General features: G+C 40.8%; 1 protein-coding gene and 1 long non-coding RNA gene across 2 annotated transcripts in view; both read left to right on the top strand.

Annotated features, from left to right (window-relative positions):
- Nucleotides 1-27,180, top strand: part of agmo (alkylglycerol monooxygenase) — a 290,769-nt gene that overhangs the window by 237,704 nt on the left and 25,885 nt on the right. Inside the window, exon 11 of the mRNA XM_042107337.1 lies at nucleotides 10,985-11,067. Coding sequence (XP_041963271.1) covers nucleotides 10,985-11,067 — 83 coding nt within the window. The remainder of the gene's footprint in view (nucleotides 1-10,984; nucleotides 11,068-27,180) is intronic.
- LOC121720156 lies at nucleotides 20,931-26,601 on the top strand. The gene is made up of 3 exons (XR_006034469.1): nucleotides 20,931-20,998; nucleotides 25,279-25,283; nucleotides 26,591-26,601. It is a non-coding gene; the product is annotated as an uncharacterized LOC121720156 (long non-coding RNA).

Raw genomic sequence — 27,180 nt, 5'->3', positions numbered from 1 at the left:
TTATTGTAGTGAGGATTTTTATTGTGAAACAGTTGTGGGCAGAGGAAACAGTTGAACAGGATCTATAGTCTTAAGAGAGCCAGATTGTATGCTTAAAGCCTGAGACAAAGTAGATAGTTTCTGAACTAGTGAAAGATTCTGAAGGACTCTTCTCATCCTAACAATGGATTATTCCTACCGCTGAAATCAAGAAGACGCCTATGTAGTCACAAAGCCAGAACTGAGAGACTCAGGAGAAGTTTTTATCCCCAGGCCATCCGAACTCTGAACTCACACTATACTGACTTTGCACACATTCACTCCTCAGCACTCTCAAACATTTCCCAACTCTGAACTCACACTATACTGACTTTGCACTCATTCACTCCTCAGCACTCATGACCCCCCCCCCCCACACACACACACACCCACACACACCTACAAGACTTTTAGCACTTTTACACTTTTACATCCCTCTCCCTATGCTACAGACCTTTTATTTATTTTCTTATTTCATCACACGTCAAAACACACACACACACACACACACACACACACACACACACACACATATCTGACTTTCTCCAACTTTTGCACACTTTTTATTTATTATTTTTGATTTCTCCTCCATCTACCCATGTCCTTGATTGCCTAGCCTTTCTTCCCCCCCCCCCCCCCCCATACACAGCACATTGTCTTCAGGATCTTCTCCAACACACATCCTCTACATACTTACAGCACACTACACACACACTACACACACACACACACAGTCACTGCTCCACTCCCGCCCACACACACATCTTCACTGTCATCACTCACATACATTACATACAGTACTCTGCTTGCAATAGTAAGTCCCTGACCCCCCCCCCCCCCCCCCAACACACACACTTACATCATCACTGTCATCACTTCACATACATACAGCACACTGCTTGCTACAGTAAGCCTCCTCTACATACTTGCTGCACACTGCCCCCCCCCCCCCCACATACACAGCACATTGTCTTCAGGATCTTCTCCAACACACATCCTCTACATACTTACAGCACACTGCCCCCACCTACCCACCTACACACTACACACACACACACACACACACACAGTCACTGCTCCACTCCCCTCCCGCCCACACACACATCTTCACTGTCATCACTCACATACATTACATACAGTACTCTGCTTGCAATAGTAAGTCCCTGCCCCCCCCCCCCCCCCCTACATACACAGCACATTATTTCATCAGGAAGCTTCTCCAACACACATCCCCAACATACTTACAGCACACTGCCCCCCCCCCCCCCCCTCAATACACAGCACATTGTCTCATGAGGAAGCTTCTCCAACACACATATTGCACACTGCCCTCTCCCCACATACACAGCACACTATCCCATCTCCCCTGTCATCCCCCCAACACACACACCAAGACTCCTGGCAGTTGGGTTAGCCCCTTGAGCCGTGGATCTGCCCAAGGTTTCTTCCTTGGTAAGGGAGTTTTTCCTTGCCCCTGTTGCTCTTGGGTGCTCCTTGTTGGTGCCCCCCACCCAATCCCAATCCTCCCCCACCTTTTTTATGCAGCCCTTGCCACTTAATCTACTAAACCCCTCTTCTACTGCACTTTTTACCCCCCCCATTAATGCACAAATAGGCTGACACCAGACATAATTTCACTGCATTTCTTACTTCCAGTAACTATATGCATGTGACAATAAACTTCCTTGTATCCTTGTATCCTTGTATCCTTGTTTAAAAGTTGAATGTAGATAGTGTAATAGATGTTGACAGAAAGTTTAATGGATATTGATAGGCAGATTGTTTAATGGATGTTGATAGATAGTTTAATGGGTGGATGAGTGTATGGTTTGAAGAAGATGGATGGATAGACAGTTGACGAGCGCCGCCGTTGAAGCAGGCAGCTCACTGCGCCGGGATTAGTGTGTGCTTCACCTCACTGTTTGTTCACTGTGTGCTGTGTGTGTTTCACTAATTCACGGATTGGGATAAATGCAGAGACCAAATTTCCCTCACGGGATCAAAAGAGTATATAAACTATACTATACTGCTCAAAACACCACCAATTAACATCATTTTGCTCTCAGTCAAAAGTTTGAAGTTGTTAACTAACATTAATAGACCCTAGGTTGTTTTTACTCTGGAGTTACACTTTAATATAAGAAGAGTTTGACTTATTTTAAAATGTTTCATCCTGAAAACAAGTATTTGTCTGCCATTATGTTAAGCAAAATTGTCCTAAAAACAAGCAAATTCGGCTGCCAGTGTGTTGACCAAATTTGTCTTGATAAGACTCCTTAAAATAAGTCAAAGTCAAAATGATCTTTCGATAGACTGCTAGTCTCTTTATACTTAAAACTAAATAGAATTTGTGATCTTAATATAAAGTTAATAACACTTGGTTAGATTCTATTTCTTGCAGTGTTTGTCCTGTAGGAAATTCCTATAGGAAATCTGTTCTCTGCATTCTATGCATCCAGGGGTAGTGTACACACATACATAATTACACAATACACAAATACACATCCACACTTGGAGCAGTGAGCTCACTAGGAGCCCACACACACTAGGAGCACACATGCACACCTGGAGCAGTGGGCATCCCACCGCTTAGTTCCTCCTCTTGACATAATCATCAGGTGCAACAACTAAGAGCCAATCTTAAATGCTCCAAAAATAGGTACCGACATGAGTGTGCTGTCACTTGCCATACAAATCAGCGGTGACATTTTTAACTCACAAGCATTGGATAAACAAAGGATTGGACGCATTGTGACACCCTGTGTCTCTCCAGATTTTGCAAATAAGTACTAATATGCTTGTTTCAAGTATTTTCGGTAAAAATAGTTTAGTGTACATATCGTACACCCGACAGGAATTTTTGGACATTGGTTCCTGCACTCCTGACATCTTTATCAGTGTAATTCCGGAGATTGCTAAATCAGCGAGACCTACGAACTCCACCTCACAGACCGAAGGGAACAGACGGACCAGAAAATGTTAAACAAAGGGGCTCTCCTGGAGGAGTTTGAGCCAGGCTAAAGCTAATTCCACATCAACTAATTTTTCCAAGCCTTTTCCTCGCCAATGCTCACTCCCTGGTGAACCAAATGGATGAACTGCAGCTGTAGATCACCACACACACAACACTGATTAAACTGCTGATGAAATGCAACATCATGATTTTTACAGAAACTTGGTTTAACAGTGAAATACCCAAAAGTACTATCAAGCTAGCTGGAAGCTGCATACTACGTGTAGACAGCTGTTGACTCCTGTAAGACCAGAGGTGGGGGTTTGTGCATTTATGTAAACAAAACCTTGTGAACGGACACTGCCATCACCGAGAGTCACAGCTCAGCTAACCTTGAGTATTTCATGGTTAAGTGTAGACCTTTCTATCTGCCCAGAGAGTTTACATCTACTGTTGTGACGGCTGCCTATATACCACTAGATGTTAACATTACATTACATTACATTACATTTGGCTGACGCTTTTTAACCAAAGTGACTAACAACATGGTAACATGGTTAACGCTAAGCTTGCTATGAAAGAACTGCATTTTGCTATCAGTAAACAACAAACTCTGCATCCCTAGGCAGCCTACATTGTCGCAGATGAGAGGGGAGACAAGACTTTGGACCATGTCTACACTAACATCACTTAGGCATACAAAGCTGTTCCCCTCCCCACACCTACAGTGGGCAGTGCTTCGACTTGGCCAGCTTCCCTCGCGGTCCGCGCGCGGGATCACGCGGTATCACGCAACTTTAATTTGTATTTTTCCAGTGGCGCTGCAACGACGCTGCAGCAACCCAAACAACCGGCAGATGTGAGCAGGCTGTCTCGTAAAAAGAAATGGAGCCTGGAAAACCCTACACAGACTTCACTACAGACTTTAGCAGACTGGTTTAGAAATCATTTAATAGCCAGAAATATGCCTGCCCTGCCCTAATAAAGAAATATTTGGTTAACTGCGAGTGAATCCCGTTTGCAGCCATAGAAGAAACGCAGTACAAATTAAACATTCTGGTTTTCTCTGAGTGCAACGATGATAGACAGACATCATTTGGACAAAATATAGAGCATATTAACCTCCATTGCTCAGCCAAATGCCTCCCTGTTACGTCCTGTTATCACGGAGTTACAGGCGATAAACAATTTTTGATGGTCACAAGTTTACTTCATTCGCTCGAGCACCCACGGAAAACATCGAGCAACCACGTGTACCAGCTTACAGTCCCGGCTAAATTTACATTAATTTAAAATCAAACATCGCAGTTAATGTTAAATTCAGCATCTCCCATAATATTGCTGTCGATCCCCTACTCCATATACTAACCACCAATGAGAGAGTCTCTCGTATGAAAATTCCTGACACTTCCCACCTGAAGAATTAACGCAAGGCTTTGTCGGGTCTTCAGCCCCCGAATGTTTAAAATGTATATAGCCCTGAATATCATTTTAAAAGTAGTCTGACAAAGCTTATTGATTTGTGACACAGCTAAACACTGGTACCTCATAGAACATCTATAACATAGCCTAGGTGGTCTCAACTCACAAAAGTAAAGCAGAAGAAAGAACTCACGCAAATCTAGCCTACAACACGCAGACAGCTTCATGCGCAGGGGAGAGAGCGCGCGCGCACAGGTGCTTTATGATTGTTGGCTTCTGATGGTATCTTGCTAATTCACTGAACTGCATTAGGTGACACAAATGGTATTGCCTTTATCTTATAACTCCTTGTCTGAGCGACTACCAGGCCTATCGTTTTGAAAAGTCAGATTCAAAATTAAGAATGTTTATTGACTTGAAAAATACGCTAATTTTCGCAAAAACTCCCTTCATTCAACCCTTGAAGACATTGCGGTCTGGTACGCTATGTAGATCGTTTCTCGTACCATTTAATTTCTCAGAATTTAGGTCTACTAGGCCTACAATAACGTAATCACCAAATACATCTTTTATTTTTAGTTGATCAACCACAAAGAGTAGCATAGGCCTACTGTGCACAGTGCACTGACGACTGTAGCAGCCCAAGGTAACCAGTTGTTGTAGATGAGGCAACCCCTTGTTTCAGATAGCCAGGACAACATGTTACCTGGGTGTTGCCTACGTTATTAATTAATGGTAGCCTACAATAGTTAATTGATTCGCGTAACATATTAGTTGGCTCAAAGAGTAGGAAATCAGGATGGTGAGAGTCACGCGTGTGTTGCTTTTGCGGGAATCAAATCCAGTTTAATGCTAGTTTTCAAAACATATATTTTTTACATGTCTTTTGTCCGAGTGGCTGTAATGTAGCCGAGCGCTCATGGCGTATGAAAAGCGACTTCAAACCGCCTAAAACAACTGCTGCAGCGCATGCACGCGCAAGGAAACCAGTAGGTGGAGAAACCAGAAGGCACACAACACCGGAACGATTTTAAGGCTATTTCGCATAGGCTACTCAATGGTGCTATTTCACACGCATTATAGCGACCCCCACTCACCGGGGTTAGGTGGAAGGTGTTAATAGACGATTGGCGTAGCCTACAGTGGACTAGGGCTGTCAAAATTGCTCAAAAATGACGTTCGAATAGTCCCTCTAAAATAAACACATGTATTCAAATATTTTGGAATATCTAGGCTATATTATTTGCGCATTATTTCAGTGACGCGCATCATGTCATCTGTTTTTAACTTTTTGTATCGTTATTGCTTGACAGGGGGGATCCCAAGCAGCTTTCAGCCATAAGGCATTTCCTAATTCACCTGCATCCTAATTCACATGCATCGTTCAACTAACCAACATGTAAGTTACGACTGTTTCCCAATACTGTCGTACTTACATAGTACTCTAAGCTTCTTAACTCTCAAAAAGAATTTCAAGTTTTTGCCTGAAATTGCACTGTGCCTATTTACTAGGGCATTGTTCCCACCTCTTCTGGGGCCTACTATCAAATGTTGGACCTCTATAGAAAGCTGAGAACCTCTAGTTTTCGTAGGAAACAGTCACAATAAATGTGTGATGTACTCACAAAGAGTTACAGAGGCTAGAATATAGTTTTTTCTTTCTGCCGGATTACAAGCATCTTTGAACTGACCGCATTTCAGCCCTCTAGGTCTCTTGATATCCCTTAGAAACACAACTGAGCCCTGCTTTAGACTATTATTTGCCAAGGTATGCCCATGCGTTTTGTAAAATGCCTATGGATACTCCCCATATTGAGAATTTAAGTTTAAGTTTATTTAAGTTGCCATTACTTAATCTAGGCTATACTTCACCATTGTAAATTTAAACCCTTAGTTTTCTGGTGTTGTTTTGGAATTATGATAAAGTTATTGTCATAAATGTTCAAATAGCATTGTCTTTTTTTGGTTCTTGTGCTTGTTGTGCCTACTGGCAGTGTAGCATCGATATATAACCTCTAAAATCTCTAAAAACAATCACAAGTAGGGCAGTTCATCACAGTTCATCAACTGTGGTTGGGATCTAGGCCTACTGCAACTGGAATGGTCATGTAGTTGCAAACATCTCACCTGGCTACATTGTGTTTGAGATGAACAAAAGCTATCAGCATGATACGTTATTTGGTTGTTGTGTTTTTGTAAAAACAAAAAAACAATCCCTGACAGTTCCATTCAGTTCGACTTTCAACGGGTATCAGGAAGACAGGTCATGCCATGGATTTTTAGTTAATTTTTCTTATTCATATGCATTGGAAGTCTGTTCATTTATTTTTGAATAAGTAGAAGATATGCTGAAGATTTTATTCCACTAAGATTTAATTCACGTTTAGTTCATATTTCTACGTTTTTAGATTAGAGTAGGCCTACATTCAACCTTATTGTCATTGCACGAGTGAAATACCGTTTTACATCTAACCATGGTGCAAATGAGTATGCTAACTGACATGTCAAACAGTGCACCCATGAAATGCATCATAGACTGTTCCATACACATAGGCTACAGTAGGTAGCCTACTGAAGATAGCTGAAGGTCTGTGGCTAATGCAGTCGTAATTAAAGTGTCGTGAAGGTTTTTCGGAATCGATCATGTATAGATCGATCATGTTCTTGTATAGGTTAAGCACTACTAAGCGAGACTATGTTGCGCATGTGTTGGTTCATATTTGACAGATAGAAACGAGCTGTGGACTTTTTTCTTCGAAGTTTTAGATCTGAATGGTGTTGTTTGGATAAATTGTTTGTTTTAAACTGAACTAAAAGTGCAAAGCAACAAGGCGATTGCCACAAACTTCTACCTCTGCTTGCCTAATCTGAATTCACCTCAGCCCGGTCGGAAGATACTTTCGCTTTAGGCTAAACATAGCTATCACTTGTTCGATTCGCGAGGATAATTTGCAAGGTGTTGTTTGATTTGGAGTTGGATGGTTTGGATACTAGGCCTACAAACAAGTAGACATGCTTTTTAATCATGTAGACTGCAACTACCAAGTTGAAATCAAAGTAACCTACATCGATTCCCCTCTCACAGAAGTAGCCTAAAGTAGGGATCGACCGATATAGTTTTTTGAGGGCCGATACCGATATCAATTATTACCAAAACAGGAGGCCGATAACCGATATGTAAAACCGATATGTCAGTTGTCAAAAAGGGGGGTAGATAGTAAAGGCGATATGCTGCAAAAATGTAATTTAAAAGCATTTAAATGATGAAAACTGCATTCTTAGCTCCAGTCAAGGCCTCATTGTCTTCAGTGTACATGTAACAGCTGTGCTGCTACAACCTTGTTACTCTTTGATACAGTGGAATTAACTGGAACAGGTCTTGTCTTGGAACAGGTCTACTAATTCACATGTACTGTGTGGTGTAACAGCAGACACGTTTCAACACATCAATTACAGGATGCATAACATCATTGACAGGATGTATATATGTAGATGTAAGTACTTAACTGGTACACTTTATTTTAATGGGTTTATTCCACTGTATCAAAAGAGTAATAAATGTGTACCAACACAGTTGATACATGTACTACAGTATGTAGGGTAATGGCAGACATGTTCCAAGACACCAATGACACAACATACATGTAATATGTAATTGTAAGTACTTAACTGGTACACTTTATTTTAATGGGTTTATTCCACTGTATCAAAAGAGTAATAAATGTGTACCAACACAGTTGATACATGTACTACAGTATGTAGGGTAATGGCAGACATGTTCCAAGACACCAATGACACAACATACATGTAATATGTAATTGTAAGTACTTAACTGGTACACTTCATTTTAATGGGTTTATGCCACTGTATCAAAGAGCAATAAGTGTGTACCAACACAGTTGATATATGTACTATGTAGTGAATTAGTAGACCTGTTCCAAGACATCGAAGACATAGCATACATGTCATATGTACATGTAAGTAATTAACTGGTACACTTAATAGGTTTATTCCACTGTATTAAAGAGTAACAAGGTTGTAGCAGCACAGCTGTTACACGTACTGAAGACAATGAGGCCTTGACTGGAGCTAAGAATGCTTTGTATATCAAATCTATCATGACCAGATTTACCCCATCCAGCAGGTCTCCGGTCAGCTCTTTGCCTCTGATGAAAATTTAGACAAATTGGCAAAGTTTTGTAAAAGCACTCAGTATTACAATGTAACAACTATATGTAGGTACCCACAAATACATAATGCAAGTACAATGATAGTACCTGATAGTACATGTTGTTACACAGGTTGTACCACTGTACCTAATTAGGTAGGTACACTGTAACAGCGACACATTAAAATAAAGTGTTACCAAACAGTTTTAAAATAGTTCTTAGGCTATTTAAGCATGCAATTTGTGTTCATATGTAGGCTATAAGCTACACTTTTGAGAGCCTAAAAGGCACGTTAATAGCCAGCTGAGGACGCGATTTAATTCAGGTCGGATTAAATTACGGCTGGCCCTGGGTGCATGTAGTCTTTTCTGACAGTCCATTTCATAAGGAGCAATTAGACTTTTTGACGTTCGCATTATTTAGGACTTGTCTACTATGTACTATGTCCGCTGAGGTGTCCCGTTATTCACAATTAACGGACGAGGCGGAGGCAGAGAACTCCCGACGCGCAGCACCCGAGTTTGTAGGCTAACTAGTAAACAGCATCAGTAACGTGCATCAATCGGGAATTTGCTAAGTGAAGGAAGTGGGTGCTTTACTTATTGAACCGGATCAAAGAGACAATAGCTTACAAAGTGGTGTTTTTGTAACTTCAGTGTAGATTATTGTGATTCATTGCAACTTCAGCAATGTAAGGTAGGCTCTTCCTTACCTTCGAAAAATAGCTCCGTACAGCTGAAGTCCAGTCTACAGTCTGCCTCAGTGAGAAACTTTCTCTATGTTCAGTCTTCGCTCCTGATTGGCTGCATTCGTGCTAACTAACAAATCAGACGGTGTAGTGGGCGGGACAATGCTCTTGACCACAGAGTAGCAAATGCAGGGAGTGAGAGACGCTTTACAGACAAAGTAGCGCGTTTCATTGTTTATCCATTTCAATATCGGCTTATCGGTGGAAAAAATGTCCGATACCGATTATTATAAAAATGCTAAATATCGGCCCTAATAATCGGCCTGGCCGATAATTGGTCGACCCCTAACCTAGAGCCTACATACGCACTTCAAACAAACAAACAATTGCATTGCAACCAACAAAGTTGCTAACTTGGTTAGCACCTATGCTTTTGGGAAACACGCCCCAGTTCACTCTTTCTGGATCACGGCCACTGAGACACTATCCACCATCCTGAGTTACAGAATCCCATCGTATCCAACACTCGGTCTCTTTGGTGACATCTCTGATATCCACATCCACATTCAGAAATCCGTTGCTCATCTCTCTAGCTGTCGCTAAGAAAGTAATCCTCCAAAACTGAAAATCAAAGAAATCTTGCCACATCACTGGACAAATTTAATCTCAGAACATATTTCAATGGAAAAACATAATGCACACAGAAGTAAGCAAATATCAGCCTTTGACACCTTGGTCCCCATTTCTAACATTTCTAAATTTAACAAAAACACAAAAACTACAAGCCGTGTACATTACCAGACATATTACCCCCTGCTCTGTAATACCCCGCTCTCCCTTTTCCTTTAGCATTATATTATTTGTTTTATTATTTTTATCATTATTTTATTTTTTCCTGCAGCTACCACTTTACACATACACATAGGCACACACTATCCACACTCATGCATAACATGTTTCTCAAACCCCTAACCATGACCAATCAATGTGAATCACTGATCATTCTACTAGAATCACTAATAATACGTCACTGTGTTTGTCCACTGCCAGTCCCGTCTTGTTAGTTTTTTTTTATTTTTTTATTTATTTATTTATTTATTTTTTATTAGGGACCATGTCAAATTTTGAACATAAATGTTGCCATTTGATGCATTGTACCAGTTAGCCACAGGCTAATTTACATCTGCAGTCCCTGTTGTCTGTCTGTCACCTTGTTGTGTCTTATGTGTTATGTGTCTACTGAGACCTTGGATTTCCCCTTGGGGATCAATAAAGTATCTATCTATCTATCTATCTATCTAGTTTACAAATGCTTAATTGTGTGTAGTTATTATACAGTAAAGTAACTTAGTTTGCAAAACAATGCAAAGTCCTAACTCTCAAAACCATAGCATTATGCCAAACTAGTAACATCTGCACTGTCTTACCTCTGCACACTAGTGGCAATTCTTAACCTAACATGCATTTGATAAACAATTGATTTTATTGATTGGTGTCGACAAAATAGAATTGAGTTGTAATCAACAATTCAGCAGCAAAAGTATTCAGCATGTTGGTGTGCAAGGTAAGATGGAGGCTACAATTGAAGCTAAGTAATCAAACATGTCGCTACTGGAATTTAGTGAGCTTTATTATGTGACTTTAATTTCTCCACCTGTGGGAAATATGAAAACATCTATAGTTCTCATGCAATTTCTACCCTTCCCTAATGCATTTTTTATGGTTGTCTTGCAGATACTTAATCAATGGACAGTACTTTTGATGACTGGTTACATTTTGCTCACTCTGACATCACTTGGCTACATCATAGACCAAAGGTAACATCCAGTCACATTACCTGTTTTAACTATTTGTGACGTAAATGGTCCTCATAACATCCATTTATTCATTAGGCTCTACACATACACAGTCACTTTATTTGTATACTTATTGGGCTGTCAAATGTGGAAATGTGGAAATGTGTTAATCACCGCAATTAATTTTGAAATACATAATGCGTTACAAAATATGAATGCAATTAACACATTTTGTTTACCTATTTCCTTTGTGGGAGGCTGATGTAACGTAACAGAAGCTGCAAAAATTGAAGCCGCAAGCCTGATAGTTTATTTCTATGGTGTTAGCTGAAGATGGAGAGGAACCATGATAAGCTTGTAGGTGAAAAGTTTCAATTTAAAAAGTTGCCTGATGGCACAGTGATCAGTGCTTCCACTACCACCACACACATCACACACACACGCATAGGGCACCAAGGGACAGAGGAGGGAGCAACATTTAGCCAATAAATAGTATACTATTATAATAATACGTTAACACTTTATAATAAGGTGCCATAATAAATAGCAAACTAGTCATTACCTAACCCTTTGTTAATATTTGTTAATTGTTACTAAAATATCTATTTGGCACAAGGTAATAGTTTTTTCATCATTAAATAAAAATTAGTTGTTTGCATAAAATCTGTATGTTAATTGTTTAACAAATAGAAAACAATCTATTAACTAATATTGTATTAATATTTGTTAATAGTTAACTAAATGTCTTTTTGGCACTAATTAACAGTTATTTCTTACATCATTTAAATGTTAAATGTTTATTTACAAACTATATGTTAATATAAAAGTTAATTACCTATTATTTAACTAATTGTTATTAAACTGTGCCTATCCCAATATGAACCATAGGACCCTTACAATAAAGTTGGTTAAGCTTAATTAATATACTAGTAATATATAGCAATCAGCATGGGTGCCCTTATAATAAAGTTGGTTAAGCTTAATTAATATATTAGTAATATAGTAATATACACAGACAGATTATAATATTACAGTGGGCATCGCTTTCAAATGGCCACTTCAGTCGTGCATTACGAGGCGTGAAGCTGCGTGAAGCTTTAGTACCACTTTCAGCCACTGTGCGTCGCTCACTTCTATATACCTCTCCTTCAGCCACAGTAATCACCAATGGACTAACATCACAAAGTTTCACTCTTCCCGGGGAACTAGACAGGGGTGCCCACTCTCCCCCTCACTATTTACAATCTTCATTGAACCCCTAGCAGCTGCCATCCGTCAGAACCCCCTCATCAAAGGTGTCCAGACTCCATATACAGTGGGCATCGCTTTCAAATGACCACTTCATTCGCGCATTACGCGGCGTGAAGCTGCGAGAAGCTTTAGTACCACTTTCAGCCACTGTGCGTCGCTCTGCCACTGTACATCGCTCTGCCTGCCGTCCCTTACATAATTGTTGCCGAGAGTAATCCCAGCCTACGAATTCAATAACAAAATAAATCGTAATTAAACATTACCTCGATTAAGACTACTTGGGTATGGCTTAAGGCTTGACTACACGGTGGTAGCGAAAATCGAAATCTGCTTTTGATAGCCTACCGGTGCCGCTCCACAAAACGAAAAAATATCTTAATTTGCTGTCTATGTTATTGTCAGTGTTGGGGGTAACGCAACTACGCAAATCAAAACAGTGTCTTAATTTGCCCTACTTCTTGACTGCAATGTAGTCAATTGACTGCTTGACATGTCAATTTTATTTTTCTGTACAATAAACAAATAGGCCTACATCTGCTTTATGCCGCAGAATTACATTCATATTTGGCTGACTGCAGAACACGCGCACTTCCCTCCCCATATTCCAAGATTAAGATAGCCTAGTAGCCTATACAAAAAGCACTTCATACTATCATAAAAAATCGTTAAAACGAATAGCTATTTGCAATTTGACAAAACACTGGTCCTCATTTTGCGAATGCGAGGACGATAGCCTATGCCTGTTGCATTTAGTTAGATCTCCGAGTCACGCATGTTTGAAAACCACTGGCTCGTAATCACAATAATTTAACACACGACAGTTGGATAGCCTACTTCATCATGTCCCCATGCCTACATTTCTGTGAGTAGCATAGAGATCGTTAAAAACAATAAAGTATGGCTCTCCGTTTAGGACATCGAAAACGTATATTTTTAATACCGTCGAAGATGCTGACTTGCAAAAGCCTCGGGATAACACGTTATCTCCACTATCATCAGTCATGCCCCTTGATCAAAGTGGGGAATGAAATAAAAGTTTGAGAACCACTGGCTTAACAAGTTACCTGCAGTCCAGAACATAGAATCTGTTGCAATATTCTGATGATCGGCGATGATATCGGCAAATGTTTGTTTTCAAAAGTAAGAATTTCACTTCAACATGCACCTTCGACAATGAATAGCTCATTACACTTGTTACTGTTAAACGTACACTGTAACAAGATTCTGTGATTTTCACAGCATCACTACTGTTTTTGAGAAAAATGTGTACTGTATTTGTGAATACAGTATGTTGCTGTGGTTTCGCTATGAATTATGGTCAAAAATGGTCAAACTACAGTAATAAAAATTTGCTGCGAATAAAATCTGACTCCTCCCTCACTTGTCAGCTTTTTGAAAATTTTGAAAAAACATGGCGGAAAATCAGTTGGGGTTTTCTGTTTTCTTTTTGCACATAAATACAAAGTTAAGCTCCCAGATAGCAAGGTGACATTGACGTGGTGATTGAAACGTGCACCGCGCAACGACGTTTGAACCGTCCGGCGGGAGATCATTTTTGAGGAACAGTTCAGTCAGAGTCAGACCAACGGTGTTCAGCACTCTGTCAAGTTCGCAGCTCCACCTTAATGGTAAGCAAGCATTTATTTATGTAACGTTAATGTTTCATTGTGAAATTGTACTACATTTAATTCGGGCATGTGTACAGTCTATGTACGTTGTACTGTCTAACTTACAAACTCATCTATGCTTGTTGGATCAACTAAGTAAGTAACGTTAGGCTAGCTATCATAGTTGCTGTTGCTGTGACGTGGCATTAACGTTAATGTTTTATGTTACGTTAACGTTTTGGCAGTCTCATTTATATTAGGCCTACCTTAGTTCTCAGTAAGTTACAGTTTATTATATTCATATAATTTATATAAAACATTCGCTGGTAGTGCTAGGCCTAGTATGTTACTGTCACAATGTTAGGCTGAAGATGATGTGCTGCTGGTTAACGTTAACGTGGAGGTTTAGCTGCTACCAGCTAACTTATGTAACGTTAACTCCTCGTAATCATGTACGGTTTTGTGAGTTTAATAGGCTAACTTTAGCAATATTGATATAAGTTAACTTTAAGTCACATCTGACTATAATTAACCGTTGTTCGGACGAACAGCGTTCATCAATGAGCTCACCCAGCTGGCTAACGTTAAATATACCTTGCGAAACTGAGTTATGCTAACACCATCTTCAGCCTGGCATTTTGACAGTAAACTCAAAAAACATACAGTATATATATAAATGATTATTCTAAAGTTTCACTTGTAAGTAGCCTTTCAGTTTCAGTTGAAAATTGTTATCCAACACTGTTTATCTTTTTTTCTTCTATTTCTGCTAGGTGCTGCTTCACTCTGCTACTGGTGGTGGATCAGGCTGACTGCAACCGTTGGTCTAACGTTAGGATGCAGCACACGAGAATTTCTAAACGGAAAAAAGTGAATAAATGTACTTGCTTTTCAAACTGATAACAAGTTATCAATGGTTATTTATGCAAGTTTGTGTAGCCTAAACCATACCTAGGCCTAGCCAAATTTTTCCTGGCTGTAGATAAAGCAGGATATGAATTTCCCAAAATTACTGTATATAATATTACAGCACTGGTATTACTACTGTACTTAGTTACATTATGATCCATAAGTACTGTGATTAAAAATACGGTAGACAATTCAATACTGTATACATTACAGCACTGGTAGTACTACTGTAGTTTGCATTTACAGTATCAGGCATAGGTACTGTGATTTCATATACAGTAGGTGTACTGTAGAGTGAAATACAGCAACTTGCTGGTTATTTGCTGCCAGCAAGTTGCTGTAAATTTTACGTTAAACTTTTTACAGTGTAGGCCTATACCTGGTGTATCATTACAAACATTATTCTGTGTACTAAAACTGGCATATTTTATGGCATTGTGTCATGTAAGTTCGCTGCAAAATCTAGAGAAATGTGTGAGGTGGTCAGCAGGGGACAATTGAGACACACATTGGATTGTGTTATTACTTGAACATTCCACACTATCCACAGCTGTGGTAGGCCTATCAGGGGCAGGAGGATTACTGTTAGCGCAGGCTTTATATAAAATTCTTCAACAGAAGGCCTCGAATGTTGTCTTGTTTGTGGAGTGCTTTGCTTCGCTTCTGTAATCTCTGCTTCATTGAAAATGAGGGCTTCCCTCAATGACCCTCCGAGAATAAATAAAGGTTGAATGAATGAATGATTGAATGAATGAATGCAGGCTTGCCCAAAATAAAGGCATGTGGTTTGCGCAGCCTACAGTAAATAACAGACCCGCCAGAATGTGCGTTATGATGTTTTTTTACGAGCAAGATGTTTTTGGTACCCTACGCACACTGCATGTTCTTAAATAACAATGATCAGTAATATTCGACCATTAATTTGGGTAAATGGGCAAGCGTGACCACCTTGATTGGCTGATTGGCTGATGATTGTAACGCCGGCATGATTCCAAACCCCTCCCTTACCATGATGAGTGACAGGTGACAGGTCTCAGAATGCGTACGCTACACAAGGACGGAAGATGATGAATAACTGGGGCCGTAGGCTATTCACAAAGGCTTTTATCTTACTACTAGGAGTAGGCTACTCCTAAATCGCACTTAAAGATTTTAGCTTGGAGTTTTCTCTTAAAAGTTATTCACAAAGCCTTTCAGACAACTCCTAAACTAGGAGTGAGTCTTCGTGGGTATGGATGACGTCATTACTCATGCACAAGCTTGACTGAAGTGACCACCTTGATTGGCTGATGATTGTAACGCGGGAATTCCAAACACCTCTCTTCCGATGATGAGTGACAGGTGACAGGTCGGAGAATGCGTGCGCTACACAAGTAGTGCGAAGGACGGAAGATGATTAATAACTGAATAAAAAGGCCTAGCCTAAATGAATAAAGAGTAAGGCAAAACAAATAGCCTAGTAGCCTAATGAAACAGGCCTATGGATTGATGCAGTAGCCTACCTTTGCAACATTATTAAATTAATCTGTCACCATAGGGTACGTTTGCAAAGAGGAGAACATTTTAATTTGATTCACAATGAAACGTTACATTTCATTTACATGTTAACAATGAGTAGTTTTGGTTGTGTTTGGGTGGCGTTATTGCATCCCTTTTATGAATGCAAAATTGTTCCCTCGCGATTGGAAGCTCCTGTTGCGCATAGGCTACGCATTTCAAAACATCGCAACATAAAATGCCACAAAAAAGCTGTTTATGAATAGGTCTTAGTGAGGAAGTTAGGAGTGACACGCCCATTATTTTTAGGAGTTGCTCCTAAATTCGCCAGTTAGGAGCTACTTTTAGCCTTAAAATTCTTTGTGAATACGGCCCCTGAATAAAAAGGCCTAGCCTAAATGAATCAAGGCAAAACAAATAGCCTAGTAGCCTAATGAAACATACGGATTGATGTAGTATCTTTGTAACATTATTAAATTATTCTGTTACTATGCCTACGTTTGCAAAAGAGAACATTTTAATTTGATTCGCAATAATGTTACATTTAATTTACATGTTGACAATGATTAGCCTAGATGTTGTTGGCGGTGTTATTGCATGTTAGTTATGCCTACAATGCAAAATTGCTTCCTCACGATTGGAAGCTCCTGTAGCTGCATAGGATTTCAAAACACGGAAAAATGCCGCAGGTTTGTGAAATAGGTCTGTGAGTAAGGAGTCTTCTTGACTTCTTTTAAGCTGTCAGAGGTGGGAAGGTGTGATGTGTTGGGGGCAGGGCCGGATGGGCACAAATGTCTGATGGCCCCCCTTCCCCCCAGCCAACGTGAATCGGGTGGTTAGTTAATAGGCCTATCGTGAAGATTTTTCCTGCCATCTAAGGCACGAGCGCATCTGTGAGGCCAAGCCTCACCAAGTAGCTCGTTTGTTTACAACTAACATTCCATTTAATTAAACTGCTTTATACAGTGGGCATCGCTTTCAAATGACCATTTCATTCGCGCATTACGCGGCGTGAAGCTGCGTGAAGCTTTAGTACCACTTTCAGCCACTGTGCGTCGCTCTACCACTGTACATCGCTCTGCCTGCGGTCCCTTCTGAAAAAGCAGGATCTACCATTAAACATAATTGTTGCCGAGAGTAATCCCAGCCTACGAATTCAATAACAAAATATATCATGCATAATTAAACATTACCTCGATTTAGGCTACTTGGGTATGGCTTAAGGCTTGACTACACGGTGGTAACGAAAATCGAAATCGAAATTTGCTGTCTACATTATTGTCAGTGTTGGGGTTAACGCAACTACGCAAATCAAAACAGTGGTGTGATAATTGAGCCAGTAGAGAAATAACTGTTCAGAATTAATCTGTAGCCTTGGGTAGGCTTCTGCAGAAAACAATGTTGTTGCCGATTTAATACTATCTGGCGACGTTTTTAACAGGCTACGCAATAGAGGCTTAGACAACTATGACCCACGTTTTGGTTTCGTAAATTAATTTGCCCTACTTCTTGACTGCAATGTAGTCAATTGACTGCTTGACATGTCATTTTTATTTTTCTGTACAATAAACAAATACATCTGCTTTATGCCGCGGAATTACATTCATATTTGGAACTTACATAGTCCAATGCATCGTTCCACTACGTTAGTGTTTCCCAAAACCATAGTAGCAACGAACGTTCGCAACCACTATCGTAAAGTTGTGTAGTTACAACTACACCTCTCGACCTGTGGTAGAATGTTAGAAGCATAGTTCCAGGGATCTTCATGTCAAAGACGTCACTGGCGCCAGTTATTTGTTTGCAAATTAACAATTATAAATATATTTAGGTTTCTAATTGATATTTACACTTCTAACCACCATACATCCATATTTTAAAATGCCCAAGGCAGAAAATACATAAATTAAAAGTCAATTTGCAGCCATGTGCACATAAGTAAAAGTCACACACTTGCAGATAATAATAAGGTGGTGCGCACTTTTTGACGAGACAGCTGAGAATATGTAGCCTTTGATTTTCATGGGGGGGGGGGGGGTCCTTGTTAGTTTACGCAAACCAAGCCAAGAAGGCTGATTCTGATTTTGATAATATGATCTGCACAAAAGATAAACTTAGGTAAACAATGATGTCAATATTGTTGTCAACGTCTTAACCCAGATTCGAACACTTGGACAGGGGACTGGTAACTGCTGTGCAACGGCGGCTGTCATCTGCCGGCCTTAACGCAGTGCGCCACAGAAGTATGTGCAGGTGCCCGTTCACGTGCTACTAAACGTCATTAACCACCTTAGTCCAGACTACTGAAGTTTGGAAACTATCATGGTCCAAACTTACAGTACTATGTAAGTACGACAGTTTTGGGAAACAGTCGTAACTTACATGTTGGTTAGTTGAACGATGCATCCTGTTAGTAAAAAGCTAACCTCTGTAGTTGTACGGGAAACGCCCCCCAGATCAGCTTGTAGGCCATTAGCAATCTGTTTATTTTATTTTATGAAGCATACACAGTATATCACATGCCACATTCTCACTTTCAATAGACAGATGCAATAGCCATTGGTCAAGTATTGAGTATAAAGCAATTAAGATAGTACCCTATACAAAAAGTACTTCATACTATCATAAAAATTCGTTAAAACGAATAGCATTTTGCAACTTGACAAATCACTGGATTAAATATCGTAGGCACAGGAGAAAACTTGTACATCCATCCCGTGGGGAGATCACATGCCAGTTGCCTCTCCCTGACTTGTTCGGCTGTGAGCTTGTTTCGCCAAAAAAAAAAACTATTGCAGATATCAATGCGTCTTTGTTCATGGGTTTGGCCTCACAGCAGAGGCTTAGACAACTGACCCACGTTTTGGTTTCATAATTTGCACTACTTATTGACTGCAATGTAGTCAATTGACTGCTTGACAGGTTATTTTTATTTTTCTGTACAATACACAAATACATCTGCTTTATGCCGCAGAATTATGCACTTGGATAGCCTATAGAACGGGCACATTTTGGAGAGAACGCACGCAAGAATCTGTAGGCTATTTGTGGCTGGTTACCAGCAAACAATGTTAATGCATTAACTCAAGACAATACAAACAGAAAGGATGCAGCAGGCAGCAAATGTAGAAGAAGCATTTCCAGTGGAAGAACAAAATGCTGAATGAAGCCCAAATTTATGAAGGCATATCTGGCAAGTTGTTATTTTTTGAAGACGTAAATAGTTGGGCTACAGTATAGGCCTAGTTTGCAAGAAGGAGACATAAAGCGTGAGCATGCCACACTATCCACAGCTGTGGTAACAGGGGTAGGAGGATTACTGTTAGCGCAGGATTTATATAAAATTCTTCAACAGAAGGCCTGCCTCGAATGCAGGCTTGTGGTTTGTGCAGCCTACAGTAAGTAGGTCTAGTGAGTTAGGAGTCCTCTAGACTTCTTTTCAGCTATCTCAGAGGTGGAAAGTTGCGTTCGTTGGGGGCAGGGCCGGGTTAACAATTCATAGACCCTTGGGAACAAATGTCTGATGGCCCCCCCTGCCCCCCAGCCAACTTGAATCGGGCGGTCAGATAATAGGCCTATCGTGAAGATTTGTATTGCCATTTAAGGCACGAGCGCATCTGTGAGGCCAAGCCTCACCAAGTAGCCCGTTTGTTTAGAACTAACATTACATTTAATTAAACTGCTTCTAGGCTATGCCGAAATAGTTTCAACATTTTGAATATCAGTGTCAGGTGAATTAGGAATTGCCTTATGGCTGAAAGCTGCTTGGGATCCCCCCTGTCAAGCAATAACCATACAAAAAGTTAAAAACAGATGACATGATGCGCATCACTGACATAATGCGCAAATAATATAGCCTAGATATTCCAATATATTCGAATACATGTGTTTATTTTAGAGGGGATATTCGAACGTCATTTTTGAGCAATTTTGACAGCCCTAGTCCACTGTAGGCTACGCCAATCGTCTATTAACACCTTCCACTAACCCCGGTGAGTGGGGGTCGCTATAATGCGTGTGAAATAGCACCATTGAGTAGCCTATGCAAAATAGCCTTAAAATCGTTCCGGTGTTGTGTGCCTTCTCGTTTCTCCACCTACTGGTTTCCTTGCACGTGCAGCTTACTGTGGAGCTTACAGACAATGTTAAATTACTATAGGTTCTGTATGCTATTTAAAGCCGACCTAACGATGAGTCCCTTTATGACGGTGTGTTGCAATGCATTCTGGGTGCTGTGCTGTAATTCGACGGCTCGTCACCTGACCAACCAAACAATGATGCTTGAACTAAACATAGATTAAAAATAAATCGCTACCAAGACTCCAAATAGCAACACACTTACACTGTAGCATAATGAGAGTATCTACATGTAAATCGAAGCATTGAAAACTGTAAGTCTACAGGCGGTTTATTAAAAAGAAAAACAGTACCATTCACGTCTCGTTCACATATACAGACGGGCGTCATCTTCGGAAAACACAACTCTCTGGGATGTGGCGTAAATCTCGCGTGAAACCTTGTTGCCGGAACAGCAGGGAAGAGAATTGAACGCAACAGGATACACACGGAAGAGGCGGGTTATTCGAACGAATTTGAAGACATCGAAGAACGAATCCTTTTAGTTTGATGGACGTCCTTATCAGTCTATGGTCTAACTTATGAACATGTCGGGTCAACGTCAACGATAAGTAAGTTAGGCTAACGTCTTCTGTTTTTGCACGTTGCGAACGAAGCTCTTCAGTTAGGCTACGCACCCGGTGTAGGCTCCCTGTGAAACACTTGTTTGTTTGTTTGAAGTCCGTATGTATAGGCTGCTTCTGTGAGAGGGGAATCGATGCACAGTAGGCTAGTTTGATTTCAACTTGGTAGTTGAAGTCTACACGATTAAAAAGCAAGCAAACAACACCTTGCAAATTGTCCTCGCGAATCGAACAAGTGATAGCTATGTTTAACTAAGTAGGCTATCTTCCACCCGGGCTGAGGTTAATTCAGATTAGGCAAGCAGAGGTAGAAGTTTGTGGCAAACGCCTTGTTGCTTTGTACTTAGTAACTTAGTATCCAAACAACACCATTCAGATCTAAAACTTCGAAGAAAAAAGTCCACCGGGACGTTCGCTTATATCTGTCAATATGAGCCCACTTCATGCTTTATGCGCAACATACAGTGGGTCCCAGTTAAAAATTGACACTTCATTCACGATCAAGGTGATTCACGCAGCTGGGTGAAATGTAAGTACAACTGCAGCCGCTTGGGGGCAGCATAGTCTGCTGTGGCGTTCCACGGTCGAACCGGACGGCGCATTCGACAGCAAGGGCTGTGATTGGCCGAGTTTTCAGCGTTTCTCTGTGTTTTTAGCAGCCCCTGCAACATGCTAGTCCACTGTAGCCTAAGCTTTGTACATAATGTTTAACATAGTTTTGGATTCAGGGTGGCAAGATTTCTTGATTGTACAGTGCCTGTCTCTCAGTAATGTTTTAAAATGAGAGCTTCGTCAGCTGGCAGTAGGCTACTTTGTCGGTAGTCATGAGAAGTTTGCTTGCTAACAGAACATAAATATGCTGCCCAGAAACCTTGTGAATAGTTCTACTACACTAACAAGGTTGAAATATAGCCTTTGCCTACAGCATCTCCTTAACAGTAATGTTAACAAAATGACAGCATTCATATGACAAAGGAAAACGAATTCGGTCACTCAAGACTGCGGTCACTCAAGACTGTGCCACAGCAACCAGTGTAGGCTACATTCCTACCCAATAGGCTACTCGAAGCAGATAGCGTTGTCTGACGGTCGAGTGGGTTAATGCACGTATATCCAGAACAGGTCTGCAACTTTCAGGCAGTTCTGAGTTCGAATCTAGGCAGGAGCAGAGCCATATAAAGGCCTAGGCCTATTGTTATCATTTTTTGCAAGGTGTTGCTCCTGGCAATACTTGTTTATAAGACGTTTGGTGATTAATTGATAGCTGTTTTTGGGACACGTTAAACGTTCTTTATAATGAGCGCATACGGGGAGTAAAACGACTGTTATGCGCTGTTACAACTGTAGGCTACAATGATTGCAATACAAAATATGCGCGTGTTAGTTTAGTTAGTTTTGTGATTTTTTGCACTTTTGCCTCATGTGTTTTCAGGTTTGAGGGCTTTTTTGGCAAGATTGACCTTGGTAGACTCTGCATATGTTATTTCTCCGTATGGAAAATAAAGTCAATTTTCGACACACGTCTGTTATTAGTTCAATAAGAAGTGTTGCTTGTTAAAACATGTGACTAGTGAAACTCAAATGATTTTAGAAATATTTAGCCAAAGCCAAAAAGTGTTAGAGAGAAGGAGAGACGCCGGTGCAGCTCAGATGTCTTCTTAATTTTCTTTATTCTTTAGTAAAAGGTGCAGAACATTATTAAACTTTAAAGACAGAATACGCACGCAGGCACGCAGTTGTTTTCTTTTACTCGGCTATCTACATATGGTTATCAGTACACAATGTTGGGCTAATTCACTAGTTATGGATATCACAAGTTTAAACAACGAAAACAGAAAGGATGGAGACAGCAAAGCTAGAGGAGTTATTCCAGATGGGCAAGAACAAGGTAGGCAATTGGTGTGCTTGTCAGAACGTTAGATTACAGCTGTTTAAAGCCAGACGTCACGGTACGCTAGAACAAAACTAAAGGTAACTTTAGCTATAGGGCTGTATCAATTTGTCCAAATTAATAGGTCATCGTAGACGTTGTTGTATTATTGCATGTGGATATTGTTATGCTATGTAGGCTACTTTTTTTGCAATGCACGGACCTAAAACCGGGAAACGGACAAATATTGTACACGCGTGAATTTGTTTTTGCGGGGGTGGGGGTGGGTGGGTGTACGTACCATAGCTCTCTCTCTCTCTCTCTCTCTCTCTCTCTCTCTCACACACACACACACACACACACACACACACACACACACACACACACACAGTACCTTTCTTAGCCACAGTTAATTTTAGTGGTGATATGTGTTATGGACATTGTTATGCACATTATTGACTGCAGTTTATTCTCATCAATGTCAGTCCATGAATGCATATTGATCAGTTGTTAACTAATACTGTAGGCCTAGAAGTTGCATTTGAAAATGTTACTGTTGTAGGCTGTTTGTTTTTTATTTCAGCCACACTGTTTTAAAGTGGTTAGGACCATTACACACCAATTTTGAATAAGCCATACTGCAATACCGATTTCATGGTTGCACCATGCACATGTTCGCCGATTATGTGGCCCTCAGTAACCTATAAATTCAATGATGTGGCGCTCTATGAAAATGAGTTTGACACCCCTGCTCTAAAATATCTGTCCTGGCCTGGTTGCACCGGATTGTGGCCAAACGACAGAAGCGCGGAGAACCCTCCTTTGTCTACCAAAAAGTGTTACTTTGTGCCCCGCGCTCCCCCACTGCTTGTGAAAGAAGGGGGTGGGGGAGGGGGGCTTAAAGTGAAAAAGCTTAATGTCCCAAAACGGCAATGTCATAATGGTAGGCTACAGGAAGTGGGGGGAGGGTATGGGATGACCAGAGCCGTCTTCGCTGTGCTATTCAGAAAGCATCTTATTGTCTTTCCAGGCGCACACAGCTCGTTATAGCCTATCGAGTGCCTTAGCAGATAGGCTCTGCTCTTGGGCCTCACAGCGAACTCAACCCTCTTGTTGCTTGCAGTTTGTTAAATAAATCGATGCAGATTACATTATTTATTTCTGAGACGTGACCCTCCTTCGCCAGCAAGACATTTTTCTATGACACTCCAAAGTGATTGAGAAAAAACGCATGACCCTCCCCAGTCCCAACAATTTACTGGGTCAATTTGGGAGCTTGCATGCTACGACTCCTTCCTTGAAATGCCTTGAAAAGGCTGTCGTTTGCACAATTTCACAAATAATCACTGGGACCGAAACAAACATGTCAACTTTTCCCGGGTTTATCGCGTATTTTAACTTTTTCCTCGCTGTCTTAGGAGGAGCTGCAGGGCCGTCACAAGGGGGTGCGAGGCCCTGTACGAACCTGACAGATGCATGAACTTACGTGCATGAAATCATGCGATAGCTTACTTTACACATAGCCAAGGCTACCGTCGGTGCATTTTAATAGTAGCCTAGTCTAATAAACTACACCAGCTTGTCTTTAAGAGGGGAAATTGTATAGCCTATAACATTAGCTGAGTATTTGGCCATATGGTGTTTATTATAGGCTACATCATGAAACCAAATAGTGTAACAAAGGCGAACACTTTAACAGGGGAAATTAATTGGGCATGAATCATTGTGCTGAACGGTATTTGTCAATGCAGAAACACACGACATTCAAACTGTTGATAAGATGTGCACTATGGAAATTGGTCTGTAGGCTAACAATGTACTTGTACAGGTAAATGTTCAACAATTGCTGTACAGGCTATAATCAATTAGCTAAATCATTTGTCAAGCTGTTTAAATTCGTGCTACATTCAAACTCAAAAGGTGCTTTGATATATTTTTCGTTTGAACGTCGGCAAGCAGGCATGCTGCGGTTGCAATGAATGAGGATAATTGGTTTTATCTGCGGATTTATTTTTTGCATTATTTTGAATATGACTCGCTCCAGTCTCAACAGCACTTTCCACACACATCTAAGTTCTTTTTTTTTTTTTTTTTTTTTTTTTTTTTTATTTGCAAACATCATTGACATTACAGAAAATGCAACACTACGACATGCACATGAATACTACATACGACAAACAGACGTACATTACATAAACACATACTGTAACTTAACAAGACATCACATTGACTTGGCTTCCACAAACATAACACAACATAACATTAATAACAGAAAGGCTAAGGATGATTTGCGTCCAGGATGATTACAGATATGATTATCAGGGATGAAATTGATGACCGGAATGAAAAGAAGGGGGGATGGGGGGGTGCGGATGGTAGCTCTACGAGTGTGAATGAGGTGGTGTTGGGATGGGGGTGGGGATGGGGGGTGAGGGGTAGTGAGTATGTGAGGATGTATGTGTGTGCGCATATGTATAAGGCTGGCTTGCTGTTGGGCCAGGAGGAGAGAAGCTGGAACATAGAGAGGGAGGGTTTCAGAGGAGAGGAGTTGTAATTATTCTATTAATGATAAGTATAATAATAGGAATAACTGATTGCCTGGTTGATTGCCTGACTGATTGCCAACCTGGGCACCCATTAATGGCCACAGTTCCACCCAGCCCCTGCAGTTATACTGCGACGAGCTGACAGAGGGGAGGACCTGTGTGCCACCCATCGCCCCAGGCCCCCAGCATATGCACACATCCCCCACTACCACGACCAACCACACCTCGCCCCCAGACCTTCACCCAACACGCCACTCTTGACCTAAATATGTACAGTATGTGAATGGCTAGGTTGAGGGGTCTATCTAGAGTGTAGCATTAAAAGAAGTGGGCATGCATGGTGAATATCTGTCAGGATTTCCCCATGCACACCACACTTACCCTGTGTAAGATGTATGCCTCCTCAATGTGTGCATTAAAATAAGTGAGGCATGCAGATAGACACCTGATGAGGCATCTACCTGCACTCCACTCTTACCCTAGCCTGTTTTGTAGTTTTTGTTTATGTATGTCACCTAACATGTAGTGCGATTAAAAGAGAGTAAAGCGTGCTGTGTGCTTCCAGGAAAAGGCGTGTGCATGAGCGTATGAGGAGGGTGCACACCGGGGGCCCAGGGCCAATAGATAACCCACAGGACCCAACCAATGCCAAAACCACACAGCGACCCGCCAGGACCGAGTCTCCCAAGCCATCCAATGGGGCCCCGGCAGAATAACGATGGGAGAGGCAGAAAGAAAGAGTGAAATTAGTAAAGTTATCAGAGAATGTAAATAAAAGGGGGAGGGAAAGAAGGGGATGCTATTTATATTACTACTACTACTAATAATAATAATAATAATAATAATAACAATAATAGTTCCAGCTACCCTCCCCTGCCTAGTGTTCGATGATATGTGTATCTGTTGATGAAGTGTGTTATGATCGTGTGGAGATGGAACTCAGGCAAAGAGGGTCAGGACTGTAAGTAGGTGATAAAGGGGTACCAAGGAGAGGTTGTATCCTGAGTATTGATTAAGTTTGTAGTTGATAGGTTTTCTAATGATATATAGTCTGTTAACAAGTTTTTCCAATGAGTGATGTGAGCTTTTTTCTTAGATTTCCAGTTCATGAGGATTGTTTTCTTGGCGATAGTCAGCGCTACCAGCAGTGTTTTATTGCAGGAGTTGCTTAAATTGACTGTGGATGTATCACCAAGTATGCATAAGGAAGGGGATGCTGGGATGTGACAGCCAAAGATGGAAGAGAGAGATTTTGTGACACTCACCCAGAAGTGGTTGATTGGAGTGCAATGCCAAACCGCATGAATGTATGTATCTGGGTTATTTTGTGTGCAGTGAGTGCAAAGATCCGAGCCAAACCCCATTTTAGCCAATTTATGTGCAGTGAAGTGGAATCTGTGAAGAACCTTGTATTGTATTAGTTGTAGATTACTATTCTTTGTCATGAGGTAGATGTTTTTGCACATTTTGGTCCAGAAGTCGGCACCGGGAGTAATTGATAAGTCTGATTCCCATTTGTGATATGGCAGGCCAATTGTTTTTTCTGAACGAGATATAATTTTGTAAATTTGGGAGAGTATTTTTTTGGGAGAGGGAATATTAAGCAGCTCTGAGATTGGTGGGGGAATGTCAAGGTTAGCTGTCTGGATGTTAATTTTTCCTAGGATAGATGATTTAATTTGCAGGTATTGTAAGAAGTGTTTACTCTCGATGCCGTGCTTCTGGACCAAACAGGAAAATGAGGCCAGATTATT

The sequence above is a fragment of the Alosa sapidissima genome, chromosome 10, assembly GCF_018492685.1.
Source record: "Alosa sapidissima isolate fAloSap1 chromosome 10, fAloSap1.pri, whole genome shotgun sequence".
Classification (NCBI taxonomy): domain Eukaryota; kingdom Metazoa; phylum Chordata; class Actinopteri; order Clupeiformes; family Clupeidae; genus Alosa; species Alosa sapidissima.
Note: the sequence above shows the minus strand (reverse complement) of the source record. Positions and strands in the feature narration are given on the sequence as shown.